The sequence below is a fragment of the Amphiura filiformis genome, chromosome 5, assembly GCF_039555335.1.
Source record: "Amphiura filiformis chromosome 5, Afil_fr2py, whole genome shotgun sequence".
Classification (NCBI taxonomy): Eukaryota; Metazoa; Echinodermata; class Ophiuroidea; order Amphilepidida; family Amphiuridae; genus Amphiura; species Amphiura filiformis.
Window position 1 is genome coordinate 59,208,497 of NC_092632.1, and position 15,594 is coordinate 59,224,090.

General features: G+C 36.9%; 1 protein-coding gene and 1 non-coding gene across 2 annotated transcripts; one reads left to right on the top strand and one right to left on the bottom strand.

The window, feature by feature from the left end:
• Positions 1 to 990: 990 nt before the first annotated feature.
• LOC140151918 (uncharacterized) lies at positions 991 to 15,346 on the top strand. The gene is made up of 7 exons (XM_072174228.1): positions 991 to 1,088; positions 6,647 to 6,766; positions 7,306 to 7,445; positions 9,372 to 9,505; positions 10,526 to 10,654; positions 11,614 to 11,746; positions 14,376 to 15,346. The coding sequence occupies exons 2-7, from the start codon at positions 6,665 to 6,667 to the stop codon at positions 14,536 to 14,538; spliced, it is 801 nt and encodes a 266-aa protein (XP_072030329.1). The 5' UTR covers positions 991 to 1,088; positions 6,647 to 6,664; the 3' UTR covers positions 14,539 to 15,346.
• On the bottom strand, positions 13,975 to 14,048 carry Trnat-agu (transfer RNA threonine (anticodon AGU)). The gene has a single exon. It is a non-coding gene; the product is annotated as a tRNA-Thr (tRNA).
• Positions 15,347 to 15,594: the final 248 nt, after the last annotated feature.

Genomic DNA, 15,594 nt, shown 5'->3' on the forward strand with positions numbered 1-15,594 from the left:
AAGAAAAGTGTTTGCACAGTGTTAGACCCAACATGATTTATACTTTTCAAATTCCAAAGTTCAATTTGAAATTTTGCCTCATTGTAGGCAGTTAGGCCTATTTGGGTCCATCAAAGGGTTCGCGACCTTTGCACAAATCGAGTGGGACGGTCCATTCTCAACTTAGGGCATAGACCTTATCAAAATGAACAAAAATATCTTTCCACCAAGAGGCATACACAATAAATAAAGTTTTAAAAAACAGGTGATAGGTATGAATGGCTCTGACACGTCATGGCTGCCATTTCAATTGTTATACCGTTCCGGTTATTGGATAGGGCCTAGGCCTATAGGTGATGATGGTCCACTGGTTTTGTTGCACGAAATTAGGTGAAGCTCCGTGATGTATGCGCGATTACGACTTACATTTTATGCATGGCATTATTCAGAGCATTATTTTTCCTAAACAATGACATTAAAATTATGGATTTTGTCCTTACTTCAACTGATTTCATCGGTACAATAATGTTAAATTGAGTTTTGTTTAATCATTCATCATTCCTTCCCAAGAATATCAGGATCCGCTTGAAATTTTCAGATACAGTGAATTTACAAGAATTGTTTTCTGTAACCATTGTTTTAAATAATATTTTCTTCTACAAAAGTAAATATTAAAATAAATGTTTCAACAGTGAGGTTTCAACACAACTTACTGGCAAATAAAAGCTATTTCACCGGTCAATACTTCCTGATCTCAGCGCATCTAATTATTATGACATTCGTCCCCTTTGCACTAAATGGCTTGATTCAAACAAGTTTATGGTACCCGACGTTCTACAGCTTTTTATAAAAATATCGCGGGAAAAGACCAAAATTAAAAAGGAATGTGGTTCAAATTGAACTTAGGAATTTAAAAAGGATAAACAAATTTACTTGTAAATTTCAATGGGACGTTTATTTAGTGGTGTGCGCCCTTGCAATAGGCATACAGGCTGTCTTTAAAAAATAATTCGGAAATCTGAAATTTGCTGCACAAATGTTTTGATTTTATCAAGCTTCAAGCTCTTAAATTTTCAACTGATTGACAAATAATTATCATCTATACATAGGTAAGATTATTCTGCATTACAAGCTTAGCAAAAATCAGTCCACGTATGATAATAATAGATGAATCAATTCTGAAAAGTCGGTAAGCTTATAAAATAAATTTTAATATGTTTAAGCTTACTTTCTTGGGAGTTTTGAACAACTGATAGCTAATTGTGATTAAACTCGCCTGCCAGTCTCATGTACGCATAACATGTACGCCGTTTGTACACAGAGACTAGACTGCGGAACTCAGTCCTCAATGATAGTCAGTCATTTATCTTTTGGTCGTTATATGACTATCATTTGAGGGACTGAGTTGTTATGATATATCTTCTGAGGTGCAATTTCAGACAATAGCTGGGGATTAGTGGGGCAGAGGTTATCTATTGAATCCTTTCATGACCACTGAAGCATAGTCAAGTCTGCCAAACTGGACACTCGGCACAAATTGAAAGACCACACGACACCAATTTGGTGTTTGTTATGACACCAATTTGGTGTTTGTTATGACACCAAATGGTGTTTGTTATGCTCCTCGAAATTAGTACCTTACGGTCTATGTCTGCACAGAGACTGGCTTATGCCATTTTGTGTGTCAATGGAATTTACACATGCACTTAACGTTTTGCGCAGCTCAAACATGTCAACCATTTTTTTTGTAATTCAGTCAATTTATATGAAATAGGTACTCACATATATAGATCTGATCTCCAAATCATAGTTATCTTATTTGAAGTAAATTAAACTTGGAATTTCGGATACTAAGATCATTTCCAAGCTATCGACCCACATCCCACAAGCGTGTTCGGTGATGAAACACTCCAAGTCACGAGATGACCCACCTCATTTACAGCCGGTTTCTGTCGTCAAGTCATGTTGAGGATACAGCCACGGTGCACTCTGGGGTCAAGACTAATCAGCTACTTCGGGTCACATCAATAACAACGAGTAAACAAAATGGCTGGGAAAATATTGTCCTTAAAAAGTGTTTCATTGTGACGATCAGAATTAACCTCAAAAAACTTTTTAACCACGCTAGATATGCTTAAGATCAGGCGGCAAGTGGCATGATGGTCGGAGAGAGCCGGGAAAACCGCTCGGTTGTATGGCATTTTCCATATACTCGGTTAGTTTTGTGGGGTTCATTATCGAACCCCAACGGTTTTAGCTTGCATTTATATTATTTATTAAGATAGGCCTATTTGTTTGTGATATTTCAAGCATTTTAAAATGTCAAAATAATCCCATTCAATTACACGGTTGACGATGGAAATTTACTGAATTTAGAGAATGCACGAATATTTTTAAAGAAGCATAGAAAAAAAGTGCAATTATGGAGGTCCTCTGAAAATGCTACCTGTTGGATTCTAACGCAAATTGGCAGTTTGAGAATATCTTGAACAACTCCACGATTGATGCCAATGGTCATGGATATAGTTCCAGTAAGCTCAGTATCTTCATTTATCATGACGTTATTAGATACAGGTCCGTAGAAAAATAAATAAAGATAGTAGATCATGAGTATAGCACAGTGTGTCACTTATATGTGATGTGATCAAGCAATATCAGTCAGAACTCAGAAATATTGATTTTGAGATAGCCAAACAAAAGACACATTTACTTTTTGTTTCCTACTTTAGGCCCATGAAAGTCAATTCCGAGTTTATCGTCCCTTTTTTTCCCAGGTTGGTGAGGTGACTTTTTCATTTTTCATTATTTCATCAGATTTCATTATTGACCTAAAATGTGTGTTAATTTAAAGCCACACTCGTACATGTTATTTATAAACATGTGTTTATATGGGTAGGGACTAGAAAAGTTAGAAAAGAGCCTGGTTTTGCTTCCAAGTTATGAATTTATATGTTTTACAAACAAAAATATATGTTTCCAATTGCTAAAACTGGTGAAAACACTGATACTTTGAAAATAATGAATTATTTTGGCATTTTTGAAAATTTGACGCGGGTCTTTTTGGTTTCCAAAAAGTGACGCGGGCGGGGGACGATAAACTCAGAATCGACTTTCACGCGCCTTAAGAAACTCTTTTCCAGCTTTGTAAATGCTTTTTGCTATCCTAAGAAACTGAAAATTTAATATTTCCAAATTCCGACTGATTGTGTTTGATCGCATCACATAATCATGTCAAGAACAATTTCCTCATATTTTTGAGACAATAAGAAACTTCAGGAAGAAGTTTTTATTCATGTGTATGACATGTGCAGGCCTTGTCGTTTAGATTTTAAAGGTGAGTGGTTGATGCTAGGCGAGTGGTCGAATTTGTCACAAATACCATTTATTTGGGTATAATCAAATAGAATTTTGGTCTTAAAACAGTATTTATGGATTTGCGTTGAAATGCGCGCGAAGCGCACAAACATTTGTGACTTTCTCTGCTTGGAGGGGGCACAGAATCGATGAATGCTGAATTGGATGATTCGATGGCTGATTTTGGGGGATTCGCAGCAAGTGATATTTAGTGCCTATGGCGAGTGGAAAATCGCTCACTAGAAATCGAGTTTGGGCGAGCGGTGGCGAGCGAGAGCTATCGCTCGCCTCAAACGGCAAGGCCTGTTGTGCCCTGCACGGCAACTGCGTATGTGTGTGTAAACAAGTATGTGACTTATTTTGAGATACTTCCAAGTTCTAACTTAGTATCACAATTTAGATAGGATTATACTTTTTCAATATTACATTCGCATGGACGGTAATTTTTTTGCGAGCTCGACACGATTCTGGTGAGTAGATTTTTTGCAATTATATTTGGCTTCTTTACCATCCAATTTATATCCTTCAATGTACCTGTATATCTTAAGTTGATGTTAAATTTGGATGATAGTTATTTGTATGAGTTACTGTATGGGGCAAGGATAGTCTATTTTGAACATTCTAAAATTAAGTTTTAGTGCAATTGTAACAATATTTTGGATGCGATCGCCTGTTGTGATCGGCAGTGTTTACTTTCAAACATCCATTGCTTTACATTGTGTCATGCTTGCTTCATTGATTTCTACTAGTTTTCAATAGCAATGGACTCTAGCGTTGAATGTGAAGCTATCGGTGAGCAAATTTTTGGCTTCGACTTCTCGAGTAACATCAGGGACGGGGGATGTGCCCCCCCTTTATGCCAAAATTATCAATCTTTTGTTCTTTTCAGCTGCTTTTTAACCATTCTGAAATTACCAAATCCCCCCCCCCCTATTTCAAGATAGATGATGCTACTGACTTCTGTGCAGTGTCTGAAATAAGGAAAATATGGAGGTTATCCCGAGGACAACTAAAGCATGAATTCTGCTTGTCCTCAAAACATTTTGGTTGTCCCCAAAATATGGCCACGTGTCGTGAACTGGTGTACTCAATAGGGTGGTGTTGTTTCATATTTCATGAGGGCCGATCGCCGTTGACACTGTGCAGTCTTGTTCATGTTCACCGAACCAGAAATTACCCATCATGCAACGCTAGTTTGCCGAATAGTCGCGTCCATTTAGTTCCTCGTGGTGACGTCATCCCGCTTGGGATTGATACAAAATACAGGTTGTTCTGTCTAGGTATGAGACTACCAGGCCAGTTTGTGTTTCTAAATTTTATTTTACAGTCATATAAATTAATTGCAAAAAACCCGAGTTAAATCGACCTAAAAATAAGCGAGATACGATGTTTTATATATGGCATATTTTTTACACAAAAAATGGATATTTTGACTGTTTTCAAACAAGAAATTTTGATTTATACCAATAATAATCCAAACTTTTTATTTCAATACCATAAACATTGACTGTCGTGCTCATTAAAACTAGAAACACATTTGGTCGGAAATGAAATGAAAGTAGTGAATTTCAACGATATTTAATGGGCCGATATGCACTGAATTTTGACATTAAAACATTAAAAACATTAAAAACATATCTGCTTGTTCGTTGCTTGCGTGATTCTTAAGGAAGGAATGTGTGTGTTTTATATAGTAAAAGAAGCAAAAATTATATTCCGTGATTTGATACTTTTTTAAGTGAAAAAAATTAATATAATATATATAAATCATGCAAGAAATGATCACGCTAATGTCTCGATATTAAAATGCCACGATGCGTGTACGCCTATGCACTGTAGATATAGCGAGGAGATGCTGTATCGATTTTTAATAAAGTTCATTGTTAAACAAATAACGGATGGCCGGGTTAACAATAGATGGGTCAGAATTGGGGAATAATCAATAACTAACGGTACAGTTGTTGATGGTTCATAGTGAAAAATTATTCAATTACTTATATAGAGGGCAGTGCGAACAAGATTCCCAGATCGGTCGTCGTGATTTTAGTAAAAAATGACTTATTTGTAATAAGTAAGCACCTTTAATCATTTTCAATGCTATCAAATTTGCATTCATTGTAAAGCCTAGAATGCCTTAATTTGATACCAAACTTAATATTATGAGATTCTAAATAAAAAAAGTTGTGAGTAATTAAGTAAGCGAAGACGCAGGGTGGTGCAATTGGGATATATATCATGTTTTTGAGTGCAAAGAATCCAAATAGTGGTTGTCCAGGGGATAAGTACATAGCTGAATATGGTTGTCCCCAGTGATTTTTGGACAAGAAGACAAGAGGATAAGTGCTTATTTCGAACACTGCTTCTGTGTGAAGTTTGTTACCAGACTTTATTTTGATGACCTACATGTATCTGTATCTTCAGTCCTGAGTAAAGTTTGCTCATTTTTAACATGCTAACCATGCTAACACTTCGCAGATGTTGTTATATGAGCAAATTTGGGGGCTATCAACTCTATGGATTTGTTGTCGGATCGGTACCGATATGTGCATCATCTGTAAAATATTGGATCGGTAATTTTTTTTAAATCCAATATTATTTTTTACGAAAATTTAAAAAAAAGAAGTTTTAGACCCAATAAACTACTTATTATTAAAGATTGGAAAGTGGAGAAATACTGCTTAAATATCTGATCTGATTGGATATCGGCCGAATTAGGAACATCAATATCGGATCAGTAGATTCATTTCGGTTCAGCTCTATTCATCTGTGATCAGTGGTTTACTTGGACCCAAATTTCCATTTACATCGTGTCAAATAAGTGCAAATTTTGCTCTCACTTTGACTTGATCCCTGGTGATACTTGTCTCTGGGTACCCACCCATAAATTACATAAGGTACCCAGGTACAAAATGACCAGAAAATCACAGCCTAACAGGTCATAGAGGAAAAACAATGCAGTGGTCAGGAATTGCAGGCTGCAATTATTGTGCAATCATTAATTCCCCTAACACATCAGAAATGGGAGCGCTACACCCAATCCTGCATTTGTTGTGAATTCAGTATAAATAAGTCTGTACTGCAAACAAATTGGTATTCCATATCGTTGTTTGGCAGGAAAACCCTCCTATAGATGTGTCATTGCATGGCCCCTGAACATGTTTAAAGCTAAACCTCTTATGTAACCTTTTGGCAGTTTTGTTTTAAACATGTTCAGGGGCCACAATCACACAGGAGGTTTTTCCTGCCCAACATTGATATGGGAAGCAACATGTTTAGCCATGAGCATTTGAAATATCATACATTTTATTCACAGACACAACGTGTTACAAAGATGTCCATGGATTTACAATTGGTGATGAGCACAGAAGATGCAAGGAAAGCTCTGCAGGAATTGAAGAAAGAAAATGATGGAATGCAAACAGAAATTGAAAAGGTAGATAATGAAGAAAACTAATGTCTAATGACAAACTATATAACTTTTAACCAATATTATGGAATATTTTGGGGGCACATAACACCACAAATTTCTACGTATAACTAAATATGAATTTCTTGAACTTCTTTACTGATTATCATTTTTCTAGAACAAGTGAAAACTAATGTCTGATGACAAACTTAATAACTTTTAACCAATAGTATGGAATATTTATTTTTGGGGCACATTATAAAAATTATTTTTTTAATATATCAAAAATCTGACTTATCCCAGGGGTCCACCTGATACTACATGTTTGATCTTCCGATTGACTGAGAAATCTCTGCTCCAATTGAGGTGTGGTCAAATATTTTATACCAGTTTGACTGCGTACTCATTGAAAAGTATTTTTTGGAAGTCAACAATTTCTTTTCTGTATCTGCTGGTGTCTCTTTTGTTTCATTTATTCATTAACATTGCTTTTCTGCAATTTTTGTTCAGAAAGAAGTCATAATGCTTATTTAATTTGTTTTATTTGTTTATAAATTTGTTTTTAGTTAAAACAAGTTAAATTATTCTACCAGAAGCAAAAGGAGCATTTGTTAAGCAGACACAGTCAGCTAAAGACTTACATTGATGATAGGCAACATAACATAACTCAGGCAAGGCAGAAGACGGCAGATGAAGTCACTAAAAGGTGAGAAAAATGGGCTATCAGAGCTGCCAACCCTTCTTGATCCTGCAAAAGACTTCCTCATTTGCTGACAATCTTCTGTCTTCTGCAAAACATATTAAATCTTCTGTATTTGCAGCCATCTGGCTAAATCTTCTGCATTTACAGCCATCTGGCTAAAAAATCAAAACAAAGTCAATTATACGCCCACTGTCCTGTCCTTTTGCAAAAAAAAAAAAGGCTGAAAGGCATTTTTAAGGGTCTCAAAAAGCTAACAACCAGGAGCTTTTGGGGGCACTGTTCCCACGCAAGGGCCACTGCCCTTGCCGCGAGAGCGCCACATCGTAACTTTTTTTACACTTCGCAGAAATCTTCTGCATTTACATATTCCAATGTTGGCAGCTCTGGGCTATTCCATTTGAAATCCATACTACCCCTGTGGAAGATTTTGGAAATATCTTTTACAGGGGGAGTATAAATTTCAAATAAATGAACTTATTAGGCAACTCAATTTGAATCTCATACACCCTCTGATAAAGATTCAACTTAAATCTTCCACAGAGGGAGGGTGAGATTAAAATAGAATTGGTTAATGAGCTATTCCATTTGAAATTCATACTCTCCCTGTAGAAGATACTTCCAAAATCTTCCACACAGGGGTAGTGTGGATTTTAAACGGAATTGCACAAGTGGCACAAGTGGAATATCTCATTTACAGCAATAGGTGATTGTAGGTCCGTTCATACTACGTCTATATAATTTGCTTTGCAGTGTGTTGTTGCACTACATGGTACAGCAAAGTTAAATACATTTTAACTTGGAAATGCGACAAGTTATGTTGGGTTGTGGCGAAAAATATTCTATATATCTGCAATGCACTGCAAAGCAATTACAGTGTAGTATGAATGGACCTTATGGCTCACACTATTAGACCACCCAGTGTGCCACCCAGCTCCTATAGTTTTTGGGTTATATTAGAAATCACAACAGTACAAGAGTAGGGTATATGTATGGATGATCCTGCCAGATCACTGCTAGTTGTTAGTGAGAGCAGGGTAACACACTTTTTAGTCTAATAACACACCTATGTTTATATCGTACAGGCCTAGAAATCAGAGGCATTGTGGGTGATTCTATTTGGATTCTCGAAAGAGAATTTTGCGAGAATCCTTGATTCGCCTCCCGCTCTCACTGAACAAGGATTGAAAAAAAAGCCCTCTATAGGTCTGATCGGCACACCACCGATGGCTGTTTGTGCTGTTAAAATGTAGGCCTTGTCTTTTGAGGCGAGTGAGATGCGATCACTCGCCTAAAATGAAGCTGAGGAGAGCTTTTTATCACTCGCCTACATTTGGTGTAATACTAATACAAGTGATTAAAATCACTCACCTACAGCTCAATTGACAAGAGAGTGATTTGTCATTCGCCAGCAATTTTCAAAAGACAAGACCTGTAAAAATGCCCTCTCAAATCAGTATTATTGTTCAAATTATGAGTGATTAAAGTAAATTATACCATAATTCACCATTTTGGGGTTCGGTTGCTTAACGAGAATCGATTCGCGGATTCGCATCGGATTTCTGAGCCTGTCGTAAATCATTTTGTCTGCTTACCTTGGAAGTAGAAAAACACTAAGAATTTGCTGTGTTGGACTTGTGTGATGCAGGAGGGGAGTCTGGGGAAGGGTGGCCCCTTCAAAAAGGGGGGAAATTTTTGAAAAAATTGCACAATTTGTCCTGAATGGTGCATATTATTCTCAAGGTTTAATACTTGCCAGAATAATGTGTGATGAAAAGTAATTGGTTAGTCAAAACTATAAACTGCAAATATTTGAAATATAGCATAAGTATGTCCTCACCAACATGACATAAATTATTGATGGCTAAATATTTGTAATTAAAGTGTGAAGTGTTTCAAATAATATCTCAAATATTTCTCCCATCTTCTCAGATTTGATCAACTGTACCCTTTAGTAGAAGATATCTATTATAAAAAGCTGCTGCTGTTGGAACTAAAGGAACAATTGTATTTAGCTCAGACCCAACAAGAAGAAAAGGAAATACTACAGGTTTTACAGGCAACAGGTGAGTTAAGCATACAGGCACTTTATCTAACAGCATTTCTGATTGGTTGATAACTTGTTCTGCTCATTTCAATTGCCAATTATGACTAGGCTTTAAACTATTTATGGTCATACTTGCATTTTCAGATGATTTTATTAATACCCTCCTTGATTGGTTCAAAATTGGACACAATATTCATTTTGGCCAATCAGCAGGTACCATATTCGTTCCATTAACCACCCATGCCCCTAGTATAAGCGCCCACCCAGCAAATTGATAATAGTTTATTACCTGCCCATGCAAATCTGAATCATGGTCTGAAACATATGACACACTGATGATGATAGATGAATATTTTGGACTTTTTTTACGTCTTGTTGGCCTAAACAATGTAAGAAATAAGCGCCCACCCAAAATGATTTTGTTAAGCGCCCTGGGCAGTTAATGGAACGAATACGGTAGTTCTCATGGGGTTAAAATCAAAGTCCTTCAATCAAATAATATTCTGTGTTAAGAGAACTGACATCTAGCATGTTATATAATCTATGCTGCTGTTTTCCTTTGGATTTTCTTCTTGCTTTGTTTCTCTTCCTCTCTTTCCTTCCCCTTTCTCCTTCTCTCCTTTCTCTCCGTCTCTCTTACCCTTTCTCCTTCCCGCTCTTTCTATCTCTCTCGCTCTCTTATCTCTTTCTCCCTCATTATTTCTCTCTTGTTCCCCCACACACTCTCAACAACTGTTTTTGATCCTTCTCTCAATTATTTTGCTATTACCTTATACAGGGTGTCCCTTAACCCCCTGAGCACTACCTGCCGATCTAACATTGCTTCTGATTGGTCAATTACATGATATCTTCACTTTAATCACCAATCAGAATGGAGCTTTGCTAACAATTCATCCTAAATTTTTGCATGGGGAAATTATTCTAACAATGTTGCTGATTGGTCCAATTGATAATGAAAACTTCTTTTTGGCCAATCGGCAGGTAGTTCTCATGGGGTTAAAATGTTAAATGTTATTTCATTACTGCTATTTCATTTCAGATCTTCGACTTGCTGTGGATAGCAAGGAAACCAGGAAGGATGCAGACAATCCAATACCAGCATGGTATCACTATATGACTTACTTTATTAAAGAAAACACAAGAATATCAAGACAGAAAGGTGATAAATGTGAGTTACAAAAGTAGTAATTTTTCTTTCAAAGTCGGTGACTTTTATGATATACATGTAAACTGAAGTAAAATGCGGACATAGTTACAGAATAAATGTGACAGTTTGTGATCTGCGTATTGCCTAATAAGGGCTCATATTGAAATACCCTACCACGTTTTCACACAGAAAGAAGGCAGGATTCCCCTCACTAAGCGCGCGCCTCAGGAAAGCTTGGTCATAAAACGGATGGATTATATGCATCAGTGATACACCCTGCCCAGGATTTTAACAAAAGAAGGTTAGCACAGGAAAGCTGCAGAATGGCGCACTCCTTCCTGTGTAAGGGAATTTCAATATGAGCCCTAATAAGGGAACAACCCAAAGGATTGATTGCGTCTTCTAATCGAAACTATACTAGAATGTGACTAGTATGTGATTCGACCACGATCGTATGTCACATATTTCAAAGTATATATGTGACCCCTCAGCACAACTGAGCCCTGAAGTCGCCAATCATCATTTTTGAGATATTCAACCAAAATATTCTGCTTGAAATTAGCTTTAAAATGATGTATATCATGTCTATAATACTTGACATTTAAGTAGTGAAAAATCAATAAAACAGTCAATAAATCCTTTGTTTCCTATTGTTTATTGTTAAGTTCGATGTAGCATATCTCAATAGTGGCACTGGCGACATCCGGGCTCAGTTGTGCTGAGGGTCACATATACAATGTGAATGCACAACCATGGATACAATACAATAATGAAAATACAACCAATCATGAGTGAGTTGGCATGGTTGGATTCACTTCTGTGTTGCTCGTATGCAGGCATTTATTACACAATGTACGCAGAAAAACATATTTGATGATTTGTACCAATCAAAGGAGAAAGAATCATCTTGTAACAAGCTAATTGCTGTTGAAATCGACTAATATATAATACATTGTTCTACTTTTTCTATTTTTTTGCAGCAAGTTGTCTCTTAGGGAATGCAGTTTTCTATAATGTCAAGTTCAAGTTAGATCCAATATTGGCAACTGAAGTGTTATCCTTTTCCACAAGACATAGGGGTATATGTGTCTTCATTTGCATACAATCAAACAGGTAAGTTGGGTTTGGATCCTGCAAAGAAATCAGAAGTTGAAAAAAATGGATGGTTCAAAATTAAACTACTGGTCATCTAACAGCATTTCTGATTGGTTGATAACTTTAAATGCTCATTTCAATTACCAATTATGACTTGGCTTTAAACTATTTATGGTCAAACTTGCATTTGCAGATGATCTTTATAATACGTTCCTTGATTGGTTCAAAATTGGTCACAATATTCATTTTGGCCAATCGGCAGGTAGTTTTCATGGGGTTAAGCAATTATTATGGGATAAAGAATAGGTTCCTGTTTAATTTTCCTGTTTTTAATTTTGAGCCAAACAAATGAGGTAAAACAAAGAAAATTGCTGTTTGGCAGTGACAGGTGTCTGTATGTCACACTTCGTCACGGGGCGGGAAAAACCTCATATGTACTTTTGGCCCATGAACATGGATAAAGCCTTGTAGATGTAGACTTTATATTGAAGAGGTTGCTTCATCCATGTTCAAGGGCCAAAAGTACATGCAGAAAACACCTCATATTTACTTTTGGCCCTTGAACATGGATAAAGCCTTGAAGGCGTAGACTTTATATTGAATGGTTTGCTTCATCCATGTTCAGGGGCAAAAGATACATATGAGGTTTTTCCCGCCCAGTGACGACTTTTAGTACACTATTGGGCATTACAATCATGCAAAAAGTAGAAATTCAAGGAAAATTTAGAACATCATTGTGGAGCAAATCACATAGGTGACATGATCAAGGGGAATGAGTCGTATGTTGCCAATTTTCAATTCGAAGTGTTTGCATCATTTTTATGGCAGAATGCTGCATTTTGATGCAAACCCAAAAATTGGACATCTGGTACTGAGTTATGAGCAATTTATCAATAGCTGAAAACAACATAAAACAAAGAATTTGAACACTGTTTCTGCCAATATCTCAAAAACAATATTAATGACATCCAACTCATTCCCATTGATCATGTCACATATTATGGCTTTAATTAGTAAATTTAAATTATAAATATTTTTGCACAAGGAAACCTTGTGTTGGGACAACTAGTGAGAGTAGCTTTTTATAATCAATCCAATATTTGTGATTATTAGGTTTTGATGGATCCAAGTGTGTGAAAATATTGGATCCAAAACATAATAATGATAAAATTGGATGCTTTACGCCCAATATTTATTGGTCTCGCTATGAGTTGTATATTGACTCGACTTCGCCTCGCCCAATATTTTAAAACTCATAGCTTGACCAATAAATATGGGCTCAACCGATCCAATTTTATATCAAAATATCCTTTATTGCTTTTATGTACTTCTTGGACACAATTTATTGTATGGCTGCTCTCCGTTGTTCATCTCAGATACACTGTCTATACAACATGACATTGTGTGATTGGTTAGTTACCTTTAATTGTTAAAATGACCGGCGATGTGAAGGGTTTCCCAGACCACCACACATTTTGATCTATTCTTGAAGCACTTAGGCAAACAATATTTTATGTAATATACATGTATCTGCATGTCCCTATCCAAAAGGTACATGTAATTATTTTTTATTTTGATGAAAAGCAAATAATTATCTTCAATGAGTGCCCTGTAGTTGCCAGGGTAGCTGGAGTCAAGGTTACAATTGAAGGGTACATAATGCTGGTTTCATACTTTCCTGCCGCTTACTGCTTTGCCGCTCTGACAATGATTTTGCTCCACTGTGCAGTCGCACAAGAAACGCTAGCAGTGACCAGCAGCAAGCCGATATATCAATCACCGCTTTACCCACATGGCAACAACGCTAGGGGTTGAATTCAAGTCAACTCGGTAGCGGTGCCCCTCTGACGTATGAGAACATGGAACGATTTTTGGCGATGGTGAGTGGCAACATTGGCTGCTGCTTAGCAATGTGCCGCTCCGCTTGTAGAAAAGTATATAAGTGGCATAATGAAGCATCACCGGCAAGCTGCAGAAAGTATGAAACCAGCATAACACTATGGTAAACTTTAAACTATTCCCTATCTTGGTCTGCACAGGTGCCATCCATACCACACATATGCATACAATAATCCCTAATGACATTGGTGTTGATTCTATCCCAGCACAGATATTGGAACACATATCTGTGATCCCTGTTTGTAATGTATTATATCTTCATGGCTTGACAACTATTTTACACACGTGAGAAAGGTTTTTAACACAAGTCAACACATACATAAATGACAGCCAGTGAAAAAATTTCACTGACCATCCAGGATTTGAACCTGGGACCTTTGGATCACTGGACCGATGCTCTACCAACTGAGCTAATGAGTCAGATGGAGAAGAGCACTGATGTTATTATCTATAGGCCTTCAGTTCAATACCCGCCCTCTATCATCTTCTCATCCAAGAAGCTTTAAGAAAGAGGTTTGGAAATCATTCAATTAATATTCGAGACGGAGAAATAAAGTCAAACTATGTGGTAAATTAAATATGAGAAAGGTTTTTAACACAAGTCAACACATACATAAATGACAGCCAGTGAAAAAATTTCACTGACCATCCAGGATTTGAACCTGGGACCTTCGGATCAGAGGACCGATGCTCTCCGTATTTTACACACATTCTCAATTCACTAGACATAATTTTGTTCTTTTTTTAGGATGTCTTCAGGTCAGTCACCCTTCCTATTGACCTCTGACCTACCATTGCCTGAGCTTCACTCAAAAGGTCAAACATATCTAGAGAGTAGAAGGAATCCAGTAGATTTTGTGATGGAAGTGATTTGGAAGGACATTGAAGACCATCTTCTACCATGCATGTGATGAATATCTTTGAGGCGGTCAAACCAGGTGTTGTGTACTAATAAAGGAAGGTCTTATTTCAAACTCTATAATGACTAATCAGTCACTAGTTGAAACCCTATACATACCAGTAATGGTAGGGGACTAGTCTTACCATGGAATAACAGCTCGTGACAAGGTGTATGGGTTGAAACATTTTTAACTCTCTCCGCGTGGGTGTCTACTGCAGATGACAACTTTCAATTTTTTTTTACAAAGTTTTCATGACCATATTTGGAATTAGCATGAAAAATGTATTAAATAAGTACAAACAAGTCTGGTAGCAGTGAGAGCTCTGGATATTTTTGAAAAAATTTCATAAAACATGGATTTTTTATGTCTATGGCTAGTACGCAAAGCATTAAAGCTCCTGTTCGAGTATTTTACTGAGGCTTCTTTCTGCATTTATCATAATGGGTAGCTAAAAGTGACATACAGAGTCCCATCACAGCCAAACCATCATTTGCCTTAAGTACACTGTTCACACAACATATTTTAACATAATGAATTCAGAATAAGGACTGATGAAGTCAGAGCCATGTCTGACAAAAGCTTGGCCACTCATACAGTGACTGAGTGACTGACGGCATCGGTACTGTGATAGCCTACGGCATACATATTTGTTAAAATATTGTAAGGGACCATTCACAAACCCTTGTAAGGGGGGACCTGATGCAAAAAAATTTTGTTGTGAAAATTTTTGGGGCCCCTTTACAGACCTCGAAAATTTCAGGGCCCCCTTTTTGACATGAAAATTATGGGTCAACCCCATAGATAAGCATATAAACTCAATTTTCCAGGAAAATTTGTGGTCATTTTTTCAGGGCCCCCCCTTACGAGGGTCAAAAATTTCAGGGCCCCCCCCCTTTTTGCATCAGGCCCCCCTCCTTACAAGTGTTTGTGAATGGTCCCTTACTGATTATTACTTCCTCCTGGAATGAATAAACCAGAAATCGCTATTTCTGTGAGTTTATACTCCTCTTCAGTTAGAATAATATGTTTAAAGCAATAGTGTACAATTTCTGTCTAATATTAATT

Bases quoted from the DNA above. Each gene is read 5' to 3' on its own strand.
- LOC140151918 (XM_072174228.1), top strand. From the start codon at position 6,665: ATGTCCATGGATTTACAATTGGTGATGAGCACAGAAGATGCAAGGAAA. The intron at 9,506-10,525 runs GTGAGTTAAGCA...ATTTCATTTCAG, and splicing joins ACAGGTTTTACAGGCAACAG to ATCTTCGACTTGCTGTGGAT. The intron at 10,655-11,613 runs GTGAGTTACAAA...ATTTTTTTGCAG, and splicing joins AAGACAGAAAGGTGATAAAT to CAAGTTGTCTCTTAGGGAAT.